The sequence below is a fragment of the Sciurus vulgaris genome (genome assembly GCF_902686455.1).
Source record: "Sciurus vulgaris genome assembly, chromosome: 1".
Taxonomy (NCBI): Eukaryota; Metazoa; Chordata; class Mammalia; order Rodentia; family Sciuridae; genus Sciurus; species Sciurus vulgaris.
The window spans coordinates 73,829,060-73,848,487 of NC_136461.1; the positions used below are offsets into that span (position 1 = coordinate 73,829,060).

The window sequence follows — 19,428 nt, forward strand, 5'->3', positions numbered from 1 at the left end:
GATAATTGGGTAACTGCGAGAGAACATGATATAGTAAAAACAAGGGGCTTTATAGTCATTTGGTCTCATTTTAGCACTTGGATAAAAGTCCCAACCTTGAACAGGTTTTTAGATTTTCTGAACCTTAGTTTGTCACCTGTAAACTAGGTGTAATAAAAACCTATCACTCAAATAAGCATTAGTTACATCCCCCATTGGCTCATTGTTAGAGTCTAAGACTCAGTGTCCTTACTTTAAAAATGGGAATAAAATCATGCTTACATCAGGGAATTTAAATGGACTAATCTACAAACTCTAAAGCATTATATAATTATCAGATATTATTAATCAGTCATTAAATATTTGTGAAACCTGTACACTAAATCCTGTAATGGGTACTAGAGAAATAGTTTGAGGCAGGAGAGAATCTCTGGAAGAGAAATTCATTCCTCTCCCTGGTCCAGAGAGAAAAGGCAGCAAGGCCAGGGGAAAGGCCCTGTGGCCCTCACAGCATCCAAGTTCCTGGCACTTGGCTCTCCTGGATGATATCTGACACCCTACCCCAGCCATCAGCTGAGAGCTTGCCCAGACTGCCTGACTCAGGGCTCTAGGGACAGGCCTGCAGGGTGGATTTCTAAATCCTTAAAATAAGCAGGCAAGGAAATCTTCACAAGAAACAAACAAACAAAAAATGACCTGAATGCACTATGGAAATATTGTGCTGATTAACGGTGGAGTCTGTCAAGGACAAAGGAGAGAAAATCACTAGAGGTTTCTGTTTCTACTTCAGGTTGATTGATCAATCTGAATATACTGATTTCTAGCCCATGAATGCAGTCCTCCTGCTTTTAAGCTCCTTTCTTTTTTCTTTCTGAGAAGATATAAAATGAATAAGGGTTGGAAAGTTTCTTGCCCAACTTCAATTCAGGAGGAAGCTCAGTCACAGAACAAGCAAGTGTGGCATTGCCTCAGAGAAAAAGAGCTTGTAGAGACAGGTCCCAGAGAGAGCCAGCCCAGATATTTTCAAACAAGGAACCTCCTTCATGATACATCATACATTCTAAGACTTTCAAGTACAGAAGAAAGGATCTGCTTCACCACAGACCACCAGATACAATGTATCCAACAGACGCCTTGTGAGTAAAGCAGGAAGAGTCTTCTCTATGACATGATGCACAGGGACAATGCAGGTCCTGTCTGCAGCCTGAAGTTTGTGACTCTTCTGGTTGCCCTAAGTCCAGTACTTCTACTCCTGGGAGCCAGAGTGCAGCTTCAAGACAATGGGTATGATGGAATACTTATTGCAATTAATCCTCAGGTACCTGAGAATCAGAACCTCATCCCAAACATTAAGGTAAGTGGCAATTATAAAATCAGTATCACGATCCCATTAGATCAGGACTGTAGATTTCTTTAAAGAGCTAACAAACCCATCAAATTGGTATTTGAAACATAGAGAAGGCAACACTTTCCAAAAGATAGCACCAAAAAAAAAAAAAAAAAAAAAAAAAAAAAAATAGATAAGGGCCAAGACGGTGTGTTTACCTACTTCTGTGTAGTCTCAGCTCACAGTGGTTTTTGTTGGTTACCACAAAGTTTTATTTGGTTTTTGTTTTCTATGTGACTGTTTTGGGGATAGCAATTTAGAAAAGCAAAAAAGACAGGATATTTGATGAATAAGCATGATAGTGCTTATTAAAATCTTCTTGTTGTATACTATCCCGAGGGTGAGATTCTCAGATAGAAAGGATGAGAGTGTGTATGTGCCAGAGAGCAAAGTTCTCTCTTTTTGCTTGAGTGTTGTGCAGCAATTACCTATTTTCACTTGAATATGCCAAGGGAGGATCAGTACTTAAGAGCCCCTTTTTGGTATTGCTTGAGCAAAAATAGTATCATACTAGGTGTGGTCTCAAACATGCCCATGGGTGGGGCATGACAAGGTTCGTTCAGTAAAAGCTTAAAACCCTTTCAAAAAATTAGTAAAACCATGAGGGCAAGTCCAGACCCACAACTGGAGCCCTACAATTTCTTCCAGATAACCATTTGAAGTTTTTTTTTTTTACTCCTATGCTTTTATGAACTCCTTCAGTACATTTTTAATTACTCCTTTCAAGTATAATCAGAAAGCCAAAACATAAAGGTGTTATGAGTGATAAAAATAAGTTTGTCCTTTATTTCATTGTAGGAAATGATAACTGAAGCTTCTTTTTACCTATTCAATGCTACAAAGAGAAGAGTGTTTTTCAGAAATATACAGATTTTAATACCTGCCACATGGGAAGCTAATAATTACAGCAAAGTAGAACAAGAATCATATGAAAAGGTAAGCATTCAGGATTTCACTAAATGAGCTTAATTCAACTTGAGTAAAAAAAATTTAAAAAAAAATTATATTAAAACTAAAACTAATATTATTAGTTTCAGACTAATAATTGATTTATTGATGTTAATACACAAATAATATTACTGGCCTGAGTTTTCTTGACAAAATATGTGGACTGTACCCCATAATTATAATTATTATGTACCAATTAAAAATGAAAAATCTTTGTTAAAAAAAGGAAAATATATGGAAATAAAGTAACTAAGTCATGGAGTGAAAAATAAGTAAAATGCCACTGCCCAAGCACTTTCTTAGAAGATCTTATTCAACAGCTTACAGGGTCCTTGCTGAAACTTTTGGTTGAGGACCAATAGTCAGTTTTATGGTTCTAAGGATGAGCCGTGAAGGGAGCAATTCCAAAGATGACTATCTTCATTCACCGTCCTATCAGGGGCAGTAACACATATGTCCAGACAGAAACGCAAGCCCCCCATGCATATAAAAACATGACTGCCTTCTCATACCACGGTGTAAATTATCAGAATTTCACCTTAGCCCGGATGCTGGTTTAGGGAAGGAAGGAAATATGAAGGAAGGACAGAAGGTCGAGGGTAAGGAAAAGAATGGCTCCTGTTATGGTTCGGATGTGAGGTGTCCCCCAAAAGCTCACATGTGAGACAATGCAAGAAGGTTCAGAAAAGATTGGGTTGTGAGAGTCTTAATCCAACCAGTGAATTAACCCCCAGATAGGGATTAACAGTGGTAACTGAAGTGGTAGGGTGTGGTTGGAGGAGGTTGGAATTGGGGTGTGGCTTTGGGGTACATATTTGTATCTGGCAAGTGGAGAGCTCTCTCTCTACTTCCTGATTATCAAGTGAGCCGCTTCCCCCTGCCACACTCTTCCACCATGATGTTCTGCCTCACCTTGAGCTCTGAGGAATGGAGCTTGCCTTCCATGGATGCAGACCTCTGAAATCATGAGAATCATGAGCCCTCAAATAAACTTCCTCATTTACAATGTTCTGGTCAGGTCTTTTAGTCACAGCTGCAAAAAAGCTGGCTGAAACAGCTAGCTTTTCTTTTCCAACTAAAAATGAATTAACCTTGAAGCTCTTTCATAAACTGCACATCATGGATGCTTACCCACAAGGATGCCCCCAGCACATACTAGTGTGTGTGGTATAAATAAAAATATTAAATCAGTTTGGCAAGTGACTGTTAGAAATTACTGTGAACAAGAACCCATCACAGCTGCCACGTGGCCCCAGAGTAGAGACACTGAGAACAGCTTAATCGGGGCATCAGCAACTGAGCAGGCTTGAGATCTGTAACAGCCCAATCAGGATGGCAGGGACATGTGACACAGCTTCCCTTTTTTTTTGTTATTTGGTATGAAATTTCCTAAGGTAGTTTTAATTTTTAGTTGACCTTTGAAGTTACTCTCAGAAACTGAATGGTACAGCAATGTAGATAGGTACCCTAGGGTCCTGAAGAAGTTAAAGAGGTTCTTAAAAGTATTTGATTTCTGACCAGATGAAAACATTTGAAAGTGTTTCATGTGGGAATAGGGACAGACTGGGGAGAGAGCACCAAGAGTTTACATGTATTATTTAATTCTCATGCAGCCTGAAATTGGTTGCTGTTATCACAAACTAGGAAACTCAGGCTCGTGGAAGGTAATCACTCTGTCTCAAGTCAAACACCTAATAAATTAGAACCACAATTAAAAGGGTGTTTGACTTCAAAACCTATGCTGTTTGTAGCATTTGTAGTCTTTTTGTGATCAATGGAGATTGCATTAATCGATTTGGTCTTCAGTAGAACTGAGAAGTACTAGAGACACCCAGCATCAAAATCAGGTTTCCAAAGGTAGTACTCCTAATCCCCATGATGGGGAGAGAAACAAATAAGTAAAGAGTATGTAAGAATATGACTAAATAGCTGGGCACAGTGGCATGTGCCTGTAATCCCAGCAGTTTCGGAGGCTGAGGCAGGAGGATCTCGAGTTCAAAACCAGCCTCAGCAATGGCAAGGTGCTAAGCAAGTCAGTGAGACCCTGTCTCTAAATAAAATACAAAATAGGGCTGGGGATGTGGCTCAGTGGTTGAGTGCCCCTGAGTTCAATCCTCAGTATTAAAAAAAAAAAAAAAAAAAAAAGAATATGACTATACAGAAAGAATAGCAGAAGGAATAGAAATTGAATGTCATCCATATCTTTTGGGTGCCATTTCCTTTAATTTCATCATGTCAATGAAACAAGTACACAGTGACTGATAATATGAACAGGGCTTGGCTAAGCACTGCAGAGGACACAGAGACAAGCAAGGTAGCCCTTGTCCTTGTGAATCTACAGGATGATGCAGGTAGGAATCAGGGGACAAGAGGAAAAGGTAGGAAAAGTAAATAAGATCTGAATTATTACAGTCTATAAGGCCTAATGTAACCTGAAACAGCCTCTGAGTATCCCCCATTCCATGCAGAGGAGTCCTTTTTTGCTTCAGGTCAAAATTCCAGGCCTTGAGTGAGTTACTGTCCAGGTAAGAACTATCCAATGGGACGAACTCTTTAGCGATTTTGGTAGGTGTTGCTTAGCTTTCTAAATATAAACGTTAATTATTTTAAAAGTAATTCATACTCATCAGAAAAAAAATGAACAATGTAGAAAAATGGAAAAATATCTTCAACTCCTCAGCAGCATGTGCACACGTGCACACACACACACACACACACACACACAGAAGCACATACTCATGCAGAGCATATGTAGTGATAACTATATATATATAGATTTATTGTCTAATATATATATATATATATATATATATATATATATATATATATTAGATCTATTGTCCCCAAATCAACTTTTTTCTTCCCCTTTTTTAACTCGACAACATACTTAACTTCTGAGGGCCTGTTTGGGACAACATGTTACCTTTCTTCCTAAAACAAGAGAAACAATGTCATATATAAATTGATGTTGTCTGGATGGTTATGTGAATTGATATTTATTTTAGTTTTAGACTTAGAATATTGTGTTTTAGTAATAGTAATGGAAATGGTCAGGGCATAAGATGAAATATAATTTCACTAGAATGACTTTTCCTGATCCAATTGGGAATGAAAGGACAAGGCTAATAAGAAACATGTCCTATTGCCTTCCCTGATGAAAAAACCCACAGAAAGTTGTAAAAAGCTATATCTCTGCACAGTACAGTTCTGAATGATATGTAAATGCTCTTAAATTCTCTTTAAATATTTAATTACATTTTATAGTGCTATACTATTAGATTTTTACAGTGTTGACTTTCAAGAATATTTTAAGCCTCTAGATTAAATATTCTTCCCATTCTCTCAATGGGAAGATCAAAAAAGGAGATAATGAAGTACCATGGAAATTTGCTAAGCTTTAAAAGTAGATGTTTTTGTAAGTACCAAATGATTTAGTTGATATTTAATTGTGGATGCATTCTAAACTCCATCTAAAAAGCATTCTTTTCTTCCTTCTTTTTTATTTAATCTGCTTTTAAGTCAGGGTATAATTACATGCAATAAAATGCACAAATCTAAGGTGCACAGTTAAAGTACTTTAATTAATATATATTTATGTCAACAATATCACAAAATATAGAGAGTACCTAAAATTGGAATGATACAGAGAAGATTAGCATGGCCCCTGCCCAAGGAGGACATGCAAATTCGTGAAGTGTTCCATATTAAAAAAAAAAAAAATTAAAAAAAAAAAATAAACAGAGTACCACAACACATTTCTTTTAATTTAGGCAGATATCATAGTGACTGATTGGAATGGGGCACCTGGAGATGACCCATACACCCTGCAATACAGAGGATGTGGAAAAGAAGGAAAATACATTCATTTCACATCTAACTTCCTACTGAATGATGACTTAACAGCTGGCTATGGATCACGAGGTAGGTGTGACTAATCAGAAAATAACCACTATTCACAATATTTTATGTTGGGGCTCAAAAGGACTCAGAAAACCTGAAACCTATCAAGGACTTACAGTTTGGGTGGGGAGATAGGCCACATGCACATGCAAAGGTGAAGGACTAAGGAAGCCAGGAAGAGTTAAGCACCAAATTAGTGACCCAGACTGATGTGCTCTAAGAATTTAATGAAAACAAGTCTCACAAAAGAAAAGGGCTTCAAAGTGGCATAATTTGATCATTTTGATTAAAGGGAGGGAGGGAATAGCAGGAAGATATGAATAAAGCTGTGGCTGCAGAGGACTCGAAGGCATGTTTGGGAGATGCAGAGCAGGAGACCCATGGATGGCACAGACACTGGTGTGGGAGAAAATACTAAAATGCACATTGGGCCAGTTGATGTGACAGCCTGAAATGCTCACAAGAACAAGTCACCACTGAAGGTTCATAAGCACAGGAGCAACACCATCTCAACAGTGTTTTCAGAAGATTAATCAGCTCTGTGGATAATCTGACCCACTCAAATAGATGAGGGAGAACCTTGATATCAAGAGAATAACTAGCAGATTTCCAGCTAAGAGGCATGAGGCTTGAGTAAGAGGGGAAGGACAGGAGAGACAGTGATTAGCACTTCCTATGAGGGCTTCCTATGTGCCAGGTGTTCTGCTGTTTGCTTTTCAAATATTTTCTTATTTAATTTTAACAACTCCAAGTTATGAGAAATAGTCCAGAATACAAAAGAGAAATAAAGGTCTGAATTGATAGAGTGAAAAGCAGGAGGTACGTCCTGGAGGCAGTAAGGAAGAAGGATAGCACCAAGTTCTTAGAGGGACCATGGGCTGGGGTTGTGGCTCAGTGGTAGGGCGCTTTCCTAGCACATGTGAGGCACTGGGTTCGATCCTCAGCTCCACATAAAAAATAAATAAATAAAATAAAGGTACTGCGTCCATCTATAACTAAAAAAAAAAAAAAAAAAGAAAGAAACAAAAAAAAAAGAAAAGAAATAGAGGGACCAGTCAAAAGGAGAAACCAAGTCTGGGTTTAGGCAAGATGATGGTGAGGAGTTCCAGATAGTCCTGCTGGGAAGTTAGGCCTGTGGTTAGATGTGAACTGGAGCTTGGGAGAGAAGTCAAGGTTGCAGGGTGCAGTCTGGAGGACAGTGGAAGACATCTGGGAGAGAAACTAGTGAGAACAGGTTAGTCAGTCAAGGGCTAAATCTTCCAACCTTAACTTTTTGTTTTTAACTTACAGTAGTACCTTTTATTTATTTATTCTTTACCTTATTCAAATTTCAATAGATTGTTATTTTCTATATAGTTAGCAGGGAGTGTAATGACATACTCTTGAAAATATACTTTATAAAACTATCAAAACTATAACAGGTTTTACCCACTTCAGCCATGAGCAAGCAGACCCAGGTGTCCGACATGAGGCCTGCCAAGTGTATTCTTGTCCCACTTGAAGGAATGAGTCAGGTATAGGGAAGAGCCCACCATAGAGACCAAGGCTATGTGTCTCTAGATACAGAGATGAAACATGGTACCTCTCTCAAAGGAGCTTGCCTATTGGAGACAGACAAAGCACTGAAAACACAGTGTGACACTTGCTTCTATGAGCTATGCAGTGTACAAAAGAAGAGGAGTTGAGATTAGAGAATCCAACCTCAGCTCCCAGATGAAGATGCTGATCACAGCAACAAAGAAAATGAACAGCCCTAAGTGACTTGTTTTTTTAAAAAAGTGAGACCTAACAGCTGAAGAAGTCATGAAAATTAAAGCAGAAATAAAGGCTGCAAAAACAGATAAAGAACCAGCTCCAGCTGATGGAAGAATCAGGTATTGAAAACCAGTCAAGCATCCTTCAGATGAAAATATTCATGATAAAAAAAAAAAAAAAAAAAAAAAAAGAAGGCAAATGAAGACAAAGTAAATAAACAAGACTGGGTTTAAAAAAACTCACAAAAAGCAAATCAAAAATACTAGCCTCCTTTCTTTTGACAATAAAGAGGAAAATGAGTAAGTATAAGCTTCTTTGAAAGTATATGAGGTATTTTTAAAAGAATATTTTTCCTTCATCTTTTAAAACTAACATTTTTTTCCTGTTATACTACAAATTCAGTATAGAAAATTTGGAAAATACAGAAAAAAAATAATAAAATCTATGACTATCCATCAATAGTTCTGTGCCTGGAAATGCCAAGTTTGTAGATATTAACATTTTGTTATTTGCCGTAAGTGTGCATATGGATTATATATTTGTTTAAAACAAAAATATTTATAAAGATTCTTTTCTTCCTCTGCCAACCAGGAGGTGCTGATAACCTCTGCACTGCCATGTGCCTTTAGCATTCTCAAATTCCACAAGTAGGAACACACTTTCCCTTAACTCTCAGCTGGGGCCATTCTCCTCCTTCCCTTTGTCTTGAGATCCAAAATTGCATAACATGCCACAAGCTGAGTCAACTCAGCAAGTACTTTCTGAGTTCCCAGAACTTACAGTAATTCCAAAAAAAGAAATATGTGTTTGGGGAATGGAGTTAATCTGGAGAGTTTCTGTTGGAAGGTAGTAAGTTCTGATCTGAACGTTGAAGGACATGTGAATCAGAGAGGTAAAGTTATAAAGGATTGTATGCTGAGGATTGGGCTTCTATGAACTGAGTTGGAAATAAACACAAAAATGGAAAATATGAATAAAAAAAGAGAGAAAGCTGCAAAGAGGATTCTGTGCTCTTGTTTTTGTTCCCTACTTTCTACCTGGCCCCTAGGTTTCAGTCATTGCAATAAATAAGAGAATTACCTGCAAGGAAAAAAGCGGGCACACATGAATAGCACAGACTGGAGATTAGGAAATTCATGTGCTTACCTGGATATACTTTTCCCCTTTTCTCCAAACCCCAAATTCATAGGTCTCCATAAAGCTAAATAGAAACCTGTTAGACAGCTTCGATGAGGAAATGACAGGATGTGGGATTTCTCATTAATTTCTTGCAGATGTACAATAAGTAAATCACTGGTTTGCATTTACAGGACAAATATATTTCCATACTGCCTTTTTAATAATGGTTGAGGTGGGGTAGGAAGAGGTGAGAGAGGACAGCGGGAGAGGGAATTGGACTTCAAAATTTTTAGGAGCTCAAAAATAAAAGTTCTGTCTTCCACAGGCAGAGTGTTCGTCCATGAATGGGCCCATCTCCGTTGGGGTGTGTTTGATGAATATAATAATGACCAACCTTTCTATCTAAATGGGCAAAATCAAATTAAAGTAACAAGGTTAGTACTTCTTCTCATGTTTAAAATTTATTACTTATTTGCCTCTAAAATTAATGAACGCTTTCACTATGAAGAAATAATAAATGTTTGAGGAGACAGATGTTTATCCTGATTTTGTTATATGATATAAAAAATAAAAAATAAGAATAAAATTAAGTTTATAGTGGCAACTAAAAATTACAAGGAAGAGATGATTCCATTTTTTTTGTTTTCAAATCTTATTGCTTTTTTTTAAAATAAAAACAAGTAAATATTTATGTGGTTCAAATATCAAAATAACATAAAAAGTTAAACTCTTTGCTGTCTCATTCCCAACACTATCTTCATTCTGTTTCCTCATGTCCACTCTAAGTAATCATGTTGATTAGTTTCTTATTTATCTTTTCAGTATTTCGTCAGGAAAATTCAAATAAATATGAATAAATGTTTTTCCCTCACCCCCTTTTAAATAATTGCATAGCGTTCCGTTGTGTGGATATACCATAATTTATTCAACCAGTTCTCTCTTGTTGGACACATAAATTATCTCTATATTTGGTTATTCCCAATAACGATGCAGGTTTTATCCATACACCATTTCTCATGCATGCAGGTGGATCTATATGTCTGTTGAATTCTTTTCAGAATTACTGGGTCTCAGGGTACCTTCAACTATCATGCTCACTATTTCCTTTCCTCGAAGTGGCAATGTTTTTCACTCCCCTCAACAATGTTTGAGGTTGCTTATTGAGGAAGTAATCCTTTTAAGTATCATCATTACATCTTTATTCTCTTCTTTCCCTAATGTCCAGTAGACTTGAACCCAAATTAGCACTGACTCAGCTATTGCTACTCATGCTCTTCTTTGGGTCTTCTAAATTTCTCTGGGTTTCCTAGTAACTTTTGCTTTGACCCTAATTGATTAAATCCTTTGACAATATAGAACACCTTCATCAAGATTCAATGCTTTAAAATAAAGTGGAGTGCCTTTCTAAATTAATGAGCTTTTTTAGTAGAGCAGGTTTAAAATGTTTATGTGGATCTAGCAAGATATAGTCCTTGAAACTGTAAGGCCCCCAAAAAGGAAACCCCAACTCTGTCCCATGGATGGACGGCAACCCCAATCAACCGCAGGAGGCGTCACTTGATGCAAACCTCAAGAGGTGTTTATTCCAGCGCGCTGGGACCCAACTCCAGGAGTCGAGTCCCTAGCAGAAAATCTTGTAGGTTTATAAAGGCAGAAACCACACATCGGGAGGGGTCACACATGAAAGGGGGAAAAGGGGGAACAAAGCTGCCAGGAAATTTCAAAGGGGGTCTGGGTTTGCTGACAACATGTTTCACAATGTTTTACAACAGGCTGTAGATTCTGGTCAATAGTTTCTGGTAATCCTACTGTTTGAGCACTATCTGGCTATCAGGCTCAATTTACTCTTTTACTCTCTGTTTGGGGCTGTTTCCTGGAACAGCTTTAAGGGCTTTGTTCCCATTACTGGGAGGGAAACCTTAGGGAGTTGAGATAAAACAGACAGCTTAAAAAAATGTCCATTCTTTCATTTCCCCATTTTCTTTTCTGGTAAGTTCTAATCATGGAACTTCTGTCTCTATATACTCTTCTCCAAAGCTATTTCCTTGGCGGAGGGACTGGTATTGTTGCCTAAGCATTAGTACCTGTACAGCACTTACTCTTTCCCTGATGAAGGTGACTAGGTGATTTCAGACAGGCAAGAGCCCAGGGGGCGGGCCACCAATTAGCAGCCCCTTGTTTGCAGTCCTTGATAAACAGTCCTTGATAAAGGCAGGTAAATTTGGTAATCAATGGGCTCCGGAGATCCTTGACATTCCATTCTTCCAGGGGCAGTCTCCAACTTCCAGAGGCAGATGATTTTATGGCCATTTCCTCGATTTGACCCGATCCCCTATTTCTACACTAACTACCTGTTCCCAATTCTGGCTTCATTCCCCCCTCTAATCTTAGGAACTCCATGCTGATGGGGAAGGAGGTCGATGACCGCTCTGGCTTCTTCGAGCTGGAAGTGGGTGGCGTGGGGCAAGCAGCTTGGAGTTCCTTTTTAAAAATCGGGTCAATCGAGGGGTCCCAGGAAGAAGACTGGTTGGGGAAGAGCAGGTTGTAAAGTCATCTGGGGGTGGGTGCTTCTATGATAGAAGAACAAAAAGACATGAGTACTGAAAGGAGATTAGTACAAAGTAAATGTTGCAGCATCTGAAACATGCCACTGAGTATCATGAAAATGACAGAAGTTAATCTCTCACCAGGAGGTGGAAGAACTGAGAAATTGTTCCCATAACTAGGCCTAGCAAAGGCTGGAGAGAACAAGGCCTTTATTTGGGGACTTTAACATTGTCATAGATGTCCCCAGAATATATAGTTAAGCTACTTAATGTCATCTGATTTTGTAAAATATCCCTTTATTGGTATAACCTGTGTTTACTAGAGATCTCTATACTTCTGTTACTTAGGAATAGATAATCATACTAGCAAACATAGATTAAGTCTACCTGTGTAGCTTAGGAAGGTCTTAAACTGACTAAAAACTTCTGACTCTGGCAGTTTCTCTTGATAGTTATCAGGCACATTTGCTGAAGAATCTTTCTCTCATTTGTAGCTTCCAGTCTATTCTAGTGGACTAGTACAAGTGTACATCTTAAGTTACATTTAACTATTATTTCTTTTAAATGCCCAAGAATGGCTATATTTTGGTTTTAATTGTTTTGCTGGGTATCTAAGATCAAGCTGGTCAAATTGACCTGGTTCCTGTCTTGTTAAAGAGTCAGCTGAGTTCCCACAGGGGTCACTCGTACAGAACTTAAGAGTGGCTCCTTAGCTCCACCAGTGACTTTGATTAGGCAAGGTCCCTTGATGAGGTGACTTCCTTTAGAAACATCAAGGGATGTTTCCCCTTTTCCATGACCCTCCTCTGCAGCAGATGCACTGGATAATTTTTCATCCTCTAGTCTCAACAATCTCCTTGATCAGGAGGTTGTGTGACCCAGAGTTGCAACGCTCCTTAGAGAAGTTCTCTTATTCCCTGGGTTCAGGCTAACGTTGAGGGCAAGACCCAAATATGGACTTTTCTTGACCTCTGTATTTAACTCCAATTTCTAAGTTCGATCTTAATTATCCAGCAAGCCAGTCTCACCAGTCATAAATTAAGAGTAATGGGCTTTAACTTTAATGTCCATAACTTTACAGTTATTTACCCTTTTATCTAACTGGAGTCTGCATTAGTACTGGAAGTTACCACTATCTATTCTATAGGTGATGGCTTATTATCACAAGTTACCTAGGTTGTTTGTTCTTGGAGCAGCTACTTCTGCAAAACATTAACAGGTAACAGTTTTACAAAATGAAATTAGCAAGAGTAAAAATATATTCAGCTTGTATAATAGCTATCTTGAATTTTGATTGAGAACTACATTCTATCCCCTATTTGAGATCACAGTACTTTTACAACAAGAACCAATCTTTTGACTATAACTTTAAATAAGCTGAAGTCTGGCTTATTTTGGAGCTATTCTACACACAGTGAGGTGGGAGGCAGAGCCTTATCTCAGGTAAGGCGTGGCTCTTTACAGATCTTAAGTGTTCTAATTCTGATGTTGATCTTTGCTTCTTTTCCTTAAATACCATTAAGTAGTTTACATATACTGTTTCCTGAGTCTATGTAAACTTTATAATTAACACAATTTAACATAGTATCTAAAACATGAATCAAAGAAAGGCTGAGAGAGCTTTTAACTTTCCTTTTGTGTGATTAAGTGGCAAAATGTTTTCATGTTTCTTTCATATTTCACAATATTAACCTTTAAACAAATCAGACTCTAATGTTTAGAAATACATTTACATTTGAAATTCTTTATCTCAGTGTAAAAAGTAACAAATTTTACACATACCCTATTGATAGCAGGTCCTATAATAGAACATTAAATGATAGAAATAAATCCCCAATAAAATTTACTCTTTATAAGTTTAAGATTACCATTACAGACAAGTTTAATCTGGAGGATAGCAGAGCTTAATAAATACCTTGCTTTAAAAACTTGTGGTCCTGAAAAATATGAACACATTTAATATACAACTAGTGACCATTTCACAAATACCTTGACACTTTTATCTTACCAAATTGAGTTTTTAAAGAGAAATGTAGACTCTGTAACAAAGTACAACACTCTATAATAATTGTTTAACCATAATTGTATACACACCAATTTTTAAGACTAATTGTTCTAAAGAATAAAACTTAATAGACACAAAGTTAAGAGTAAATTAGTGTTTCAAATCCTTGTCATTTTACCATGTCATTCTACCATATAGATTAAACTTTGGTTTATATCAGAACGTTAGTATTTCACCTTAGGAAAAACCTTCAATAGTTTTAGCTGTCTCACATACATATAACCAACTTAGTTACACACAAACTTGTTGAAACTTGCCCTTTACTTACACAGACTTTCTTAGCTCTTACTTAGACCCTCATGTATTTCATCACACAAGCACTTTCTTACCCAGAAACATTTCCTTTTTCCTTTTACTAAATATATTTCCATACCCAGAACCTTTTATTTTCTCTTTCCTATTCGTTGTCCCCTTTTTGTTCACATTCTGAAACAACTCTTATGAAATTTCTGAATTTAGATAAATTACTCTATTTTAATAAGATTAAATATTCTGTTGTTTATAGTACTCTAATTGAAACACAGTTGAAACTTTTGGGACCCTTTGTATATAGAATTGCACTTGTTAGGACATAACTCTTAGTAACCTTGTTTTTAGTTTAGTGATGACACAAAGCAAGTTTAAACCCTTTTATTTACCAACCTATGAAAACACCAATAATGTTTAAGTATGATACCCCATGGAATTTAAGGAGTTAAAAGTACTCGATGTTATTTAACAATTAGCATTTTAACTTTGTAAATTAATCAGATGTCTCTACAAACACATTAGAGTAATCCCATACATGTTAACTCTAATTCACTTATTCTGTAAAAAACCAAGATATCAGACAAGTGTCCTGAACAGTATTTGCTGTCTCTTCCCTGTTGAAGAAAAGTCCTAGAAACAATTGATATTAGACATTTTATTAACATCAATATTTTATTAGCTTAACCACCTAGAGACTTGTGAGTTATTTTCAAAGACATTTTGCTTTTATTAGTTTACCGAATTTGAACCCTTTTTAAATCACGTGAATTAAAAGTATCTGGATCCATTTTTAAATTTTAATTTTAGGAGCGCTCAGTTTTGATACAGACAAAACATGACATCAGACAGCACAACATACAAATAACACAAAATCAAGCCCTTGTAACTTTATAGGTGAATCTCCATTACAATGTAACAGATGTTCAAAAACTCTAGTTGAATAAAAAATAGAACTGATCAAAAAATCATGAGCTCAAAAAAACATATAATTAAAAATATAGCATTTACTTTGCTGGAGTTTTAAAGACCCTTTTTACCTTTTCTTTCCCTGGGTTTGAGACCGGTCTCCTACTGAGCCTTTAGGCTTCTTTTATTTATATTTCAATGTAAGCCTGGACTGAGATCTAGAAGGATCGAACAGGTTTTAACAGAAACTCTGTGTCTAAGGCATTTTAGCCATCTCATCCGGACAGGTTGGATGTTAAAATTATGAGACCTTATTTTTTCATTACTTTTGAGACTGAAGCTACTTTGCTAAGTTACCCTTCAGGGCTGTCGGGAGGGGGAGTCCAGAGAAGGAACCTTTGGGGTCCACCCGAGAGTAGCCCGGGCCGAGAACCCCGCAGTTGTTCCAACCCTTCCTCCACCTCCGCCACAAACACACAACAGAACCAGATACAGACAGGCACCAATCTCTGATCCACCAATTGAACCCCATCAGCGCCCTTACCGACGGAGACTACCAGGCGTCCCTGGCTCTCCTTCCACCCTTAGGGCGTCCCCCAGGGCTGCAACCTGTGGCCCCCCAGGCACGTCTACCGGCCACTGTTCGGCCACTCTCACAAGTCACCGAACGGCTGCCACCGAAACCGAAAGCGCGCTCACAGAACCAGACTAACTAACAAAACACAAAACAAAGACAGACAACTTCGGGGTACCCCTTCTTACCTCCAAGGTCGACTCCGCAGATGAGGGGGGCCATCTTATCCCGGGCGAGCCCCCAAATGTAAGGCCCCCAAAAAAGGAAACCCCAACTCTGTCCCATGGATGGACGGCAACCCCAATCAACTGCAGGAGGCGTCACTTGATGCAAACCGCAAGAGGTGTTTATTCCAGCGCGCTGGGACCCAACTAGAGTCGAGTCCCTAGCAGAAAATCTTGTAGGTTTATAAAGGCAGAAACCACACATCGGGAGGGGTCGCACATGAAAGGGGGAAAAGGGGGAACAAAGCTGCCAGGAAATTTCAAAGGGGGTCTGGGTTTGCTGACAACATGTTTCACAATGTTTTACAACAGGTGTAGATTCTGGTCAATAGTTTCTGGTAATCCTACTGTTTGAGCACTATCTGGCTATCAGGCTCAATTTACTCTTTTACTCTCTGTTTGGGGCTGTTTCCTGGAACAGCTTTAAGGGCTTTGTTCCCATTACTGGGAGGGAAACCTTAGGGAGTTGAGAAAAAACAGACAGCTTAAAAAAATGTCCATTCTTTCAAAACAAATTATTATATAAACTAGTCAAGAATAAACATAAGTACTTCTACAAGAGAATCAACTCCCAGTTTTTCTTTCCATTTTTAGGTGTTCGTCTGATATCACAGGCATTTTTGTGTGTGAAAAAGGTCCTTGCCCCCAAGAAAACTGTATTATTAGTAAGCTTTTCAAAGAAGGATGTGTGTTTATCTACAACAGCACCCAAAATGCAACTGCATCAATAATGTTCATGCAAAGTTTATCTTCTGTAAGTATGCCTTGAAATGACAAACTCCTGTAAGATTTCCTCTCTTCCCAAGATAAATGTATATGTGTTAAATACTTAAAAACTGAGGCCTTCCAAGATGGTCACCAAATGTAGATTCCTTTATGAATGTGATAATTTGCTTCCCAGGAAGACAAATTAACAAGGGGACCTTGGAGACCACAAAATAAATGCTTATACAGCGTTGTTCCTGTATGCCTTTTTTTTTTTTTTTTTTTTTTTTTTTTTTTTGAGACAGGATCTTGCTTAGTTGCTTAGGACCTCACTAAATTGCTGAGGCTGGCTTTGAACTCGTGATCCTCCTGCCTCAGCCTCCTGAGCCACTGGGATTATAAGCATGCAACACCACACCTGGCTCTTGTATGCTTTCATAGGAAACTACATTGGATTATTGAGATAGATAAAATAAATGATTGTATTTCTCTCATTTGAGGTAGTAAATCATTCTACAATTGCATTTCCCAATTCTCTTTCCTTTGTTTTACATAGTATAGAATACAAGAAGAAAGGTGAGATCAATAGAGGAAGTCAACTAACCCTCAGCTTGGCTGCCAAATCTTGCCAGTATTCCATGTTAACTGACAATGCACTAATGACAAGAGACTTATAAAAATTATTTTTAAAATGAGCTCCAGCTGTTACGGTTATCTCATATTTTTATTGTCCAGCCAGTTCATTTTCTCTTTGAAGGAGGCAGCATGAGTAGCCAACTTCTCACTGGAAGTCCACTCTGAGAACAGAGTCAGGAAGGAGGGAGTCAAGCAATTCAAGGGGTCAGTGAAATCAGCCTTCATGACCTGATGTACTGTCCAACTTCACACAGACCTGAAAGTCAGTCTAGGGGTCGTCCCTCCATGGGACTGGGGACACGGTGGGCACAGGCCTTTGTGGAGTTTTCTCTGTTTCTGTGGTTGACCAATGCTTCTTGTATTGAAATATTTCTTTCCTTCCCTTTAGTTAACTTTTCTTTTCCTTTGGTTTGGTTCTACTTAAGGTTAGGAATCATTTATAACTTTAAGGTGATTTTTCATATTTCTTGTCCTATCCATTATGTTTTAAATTTATAACTTTCATATTAAAACCAATTTAATTTCAGGTATTTGCTGCATATTACTTGTGACTAGGTATGCTCTTTGTAGTCCTCTGAAAGCCTTACTCAAACATATTCAGTCACAACTGTTTCACAATCTCCTAACCATAGTCATGAAATACAGGGGATTTAGACCTAAATAAACAAAACGCTTCTGCTCCTGTCGCCCACCCTACTCAGAAATTGATGCCTTAAGCAGATATTAATCTTACAAGGCTTCAGCTTCCTCTTCTATGAAATTAGAGATGGGACTACAGTTCCTTTTAGCTCTAAGCTCCCCTGGCTCTGTTAGCAGGAAGTATTGGCTCCTTCTAGGAGTAGAGCCACTGGGAAGAGATGGTAAAATATTACTTTGCAATGCAAACCATACATTTAAGTGGGATATTGACATTGCTTTATTTTCAATAAATGAATTAAAAGTGTATCTCTAAGTCGGGGTATCAGTGATACCCCCATTTTTCGGTGATGTTTTTCTGCTTCCTCAGATGTCGAAGTATAATACCAGGAAAAGCACGCCACGTCAAGCACATTAAGCAAGTTTTATTTAAAGGTAGTAACACAAACTTCTCCCGGGAGAGAGAAGGGGGCCATGGCTGATGTTCTGGTATCCCAATAAGTGAGCACACTCTCATCTTTTGTAGATTAGGATCTCCCTTGTTCTCTCCCCCCTTGTCTTTCTCCTTCCTGCCTACTGACTAGGCCCAGAAGATGCCTGTGAGATGGCAAAAAAAGTGAGAAGCAGAAGGGCAGGGGGAAGGGCCAAATGAAGCAATTCAGGCAGATAGGGGCCCAAGGGGCATTAATTAGCAATTCCCTGTCTGCAACCTTTCTGGGAGGGGTAGTATAGGCAGGTAACCTTGGTGATCAAAAGGGCTTTGGAGACATTGACATTCCAATCTCCCAGGGGCGGCCTCCAACTTCCCAGACTGAGATGGCCTCCATTCCTCCATTCAACCCAATTACCTATAATTTTGGTTTCATCAGGAAGTAGATTTAAGGTTTTTTCCCCTTATTCTATTCTTACAGAATCAATATTTGCACAAGATCAATATATGCTGACTGATTCATAAATAAAGGTGCAGTTGTTATTTAATGATTCCAATGAATAGGATGGCAAAGATAACATCTCCTTGGGTGTTTCCTTAACACAACATCATGCTAAAAAGGGGAGGGAGATTGCTTTATTTTTCTAAGACTATGTTGTACTTACCCTGTCTGCTCTCTGTTATCTAAGTTCAAATAAGCTTTAAGAGATTGCTGTCAGTACCACAGGGTGCTAGTGTTTCAAACAAAAGGTGCCACAGTTGATTTGTAAACTTGATGTCATTTTTGAAAGAGAGAAGTGTCTGACCGTAGCACTTATGATTCCTTGCCTTCATCTTACCCTTTCTTTCATCTGTAGTTGCTGGAAAATGAGAAGTATGTCGGGTCTGGAAGGAGGTTTTACTCTCTGATTGACTCTTCTTTTTCCAGGTTGTTGAATTTTGTAATGCAAGTACCCACAACCAAGAAGCTCCAAACCTACAGAACCAAATGTGCAGCCTCAGAAGTGCATGGGATGTGATTGCAGACTCCACGGACTTCAATTGCAGCTTTCCCTTGAAGGGTTCTGAGCTTCCACCTCCTCCCTCTTTCACTCTTCTACAGGCCAGTGACAAAGTGGTCTGTTTAGTGCTGGATGTGTCCAGCAAGATGGCAGAGGTAACATTCTGAACTAAAATGTTGTAAAGCATCATATTTTCTTATTAGTTTTCAACTCTTTATATTTTCAGGTGTAAGAATCAGTGTGGGGGAGTCCAAAAGGTTTGGAACAGTGAAAGGCATTTTCTTGAGGCTAAGAGGAATGAATTCAGAATGTGGATGCCAACAAAAAGGATCAGACAAATAAATGCACAGATAATTCCTAGCCCTCAT

The 19,428-nt window shown here is 38.2% G+C and overlaps 1 protein-coding gene across 4 annotated transcripts in view; it reads left to right on the forward strand.

Moving 5' to 3' along the window:
- The first annotated feature begins 852 nt into the window (after window positions 1-852).
- CLCA2 (chloride channel accessory 2) overlaps window positions 853-19,428 on the forward strand; it is a 42,332-nt gene continuing 23,756 nt past the window's right edge. Inside the window, exons 1-6 of one of the 4 annotated variants that reach the window (XM_079139549.1) lie at window positions 853-1,333; window positions 2,165-2,302; window positions 6,085-6,235; window positions 9,414-9,522; window positions 16,247-16,406; window positions 18,988-19,215. In XM_079139549.1, the coding sequence (XP_078995675.1) occupies window positions 1,148-1,333; window positions 2,165-2,302; window positions 6,085-6,235; window positions 9,414-9,522; window positions 16,247-16,406; window positions 18,988-19,215 (972 nt within the window). In that variant the 5' untranslated portion in view covers window positions 853-1,147. The remainder of the gene's footprint in view (window positions 1,334-2,164; window positions 2,303-6,084; window positions 6,236-9,413; window positions 9,523-16,246; window positions 16,407-18,987; window positions 19,216-19,428) is intronic. The other 3 variants (XM_079139550.1, XM_079139548.1, XM_079139547.1) reach the window with 3 other exon arrangements.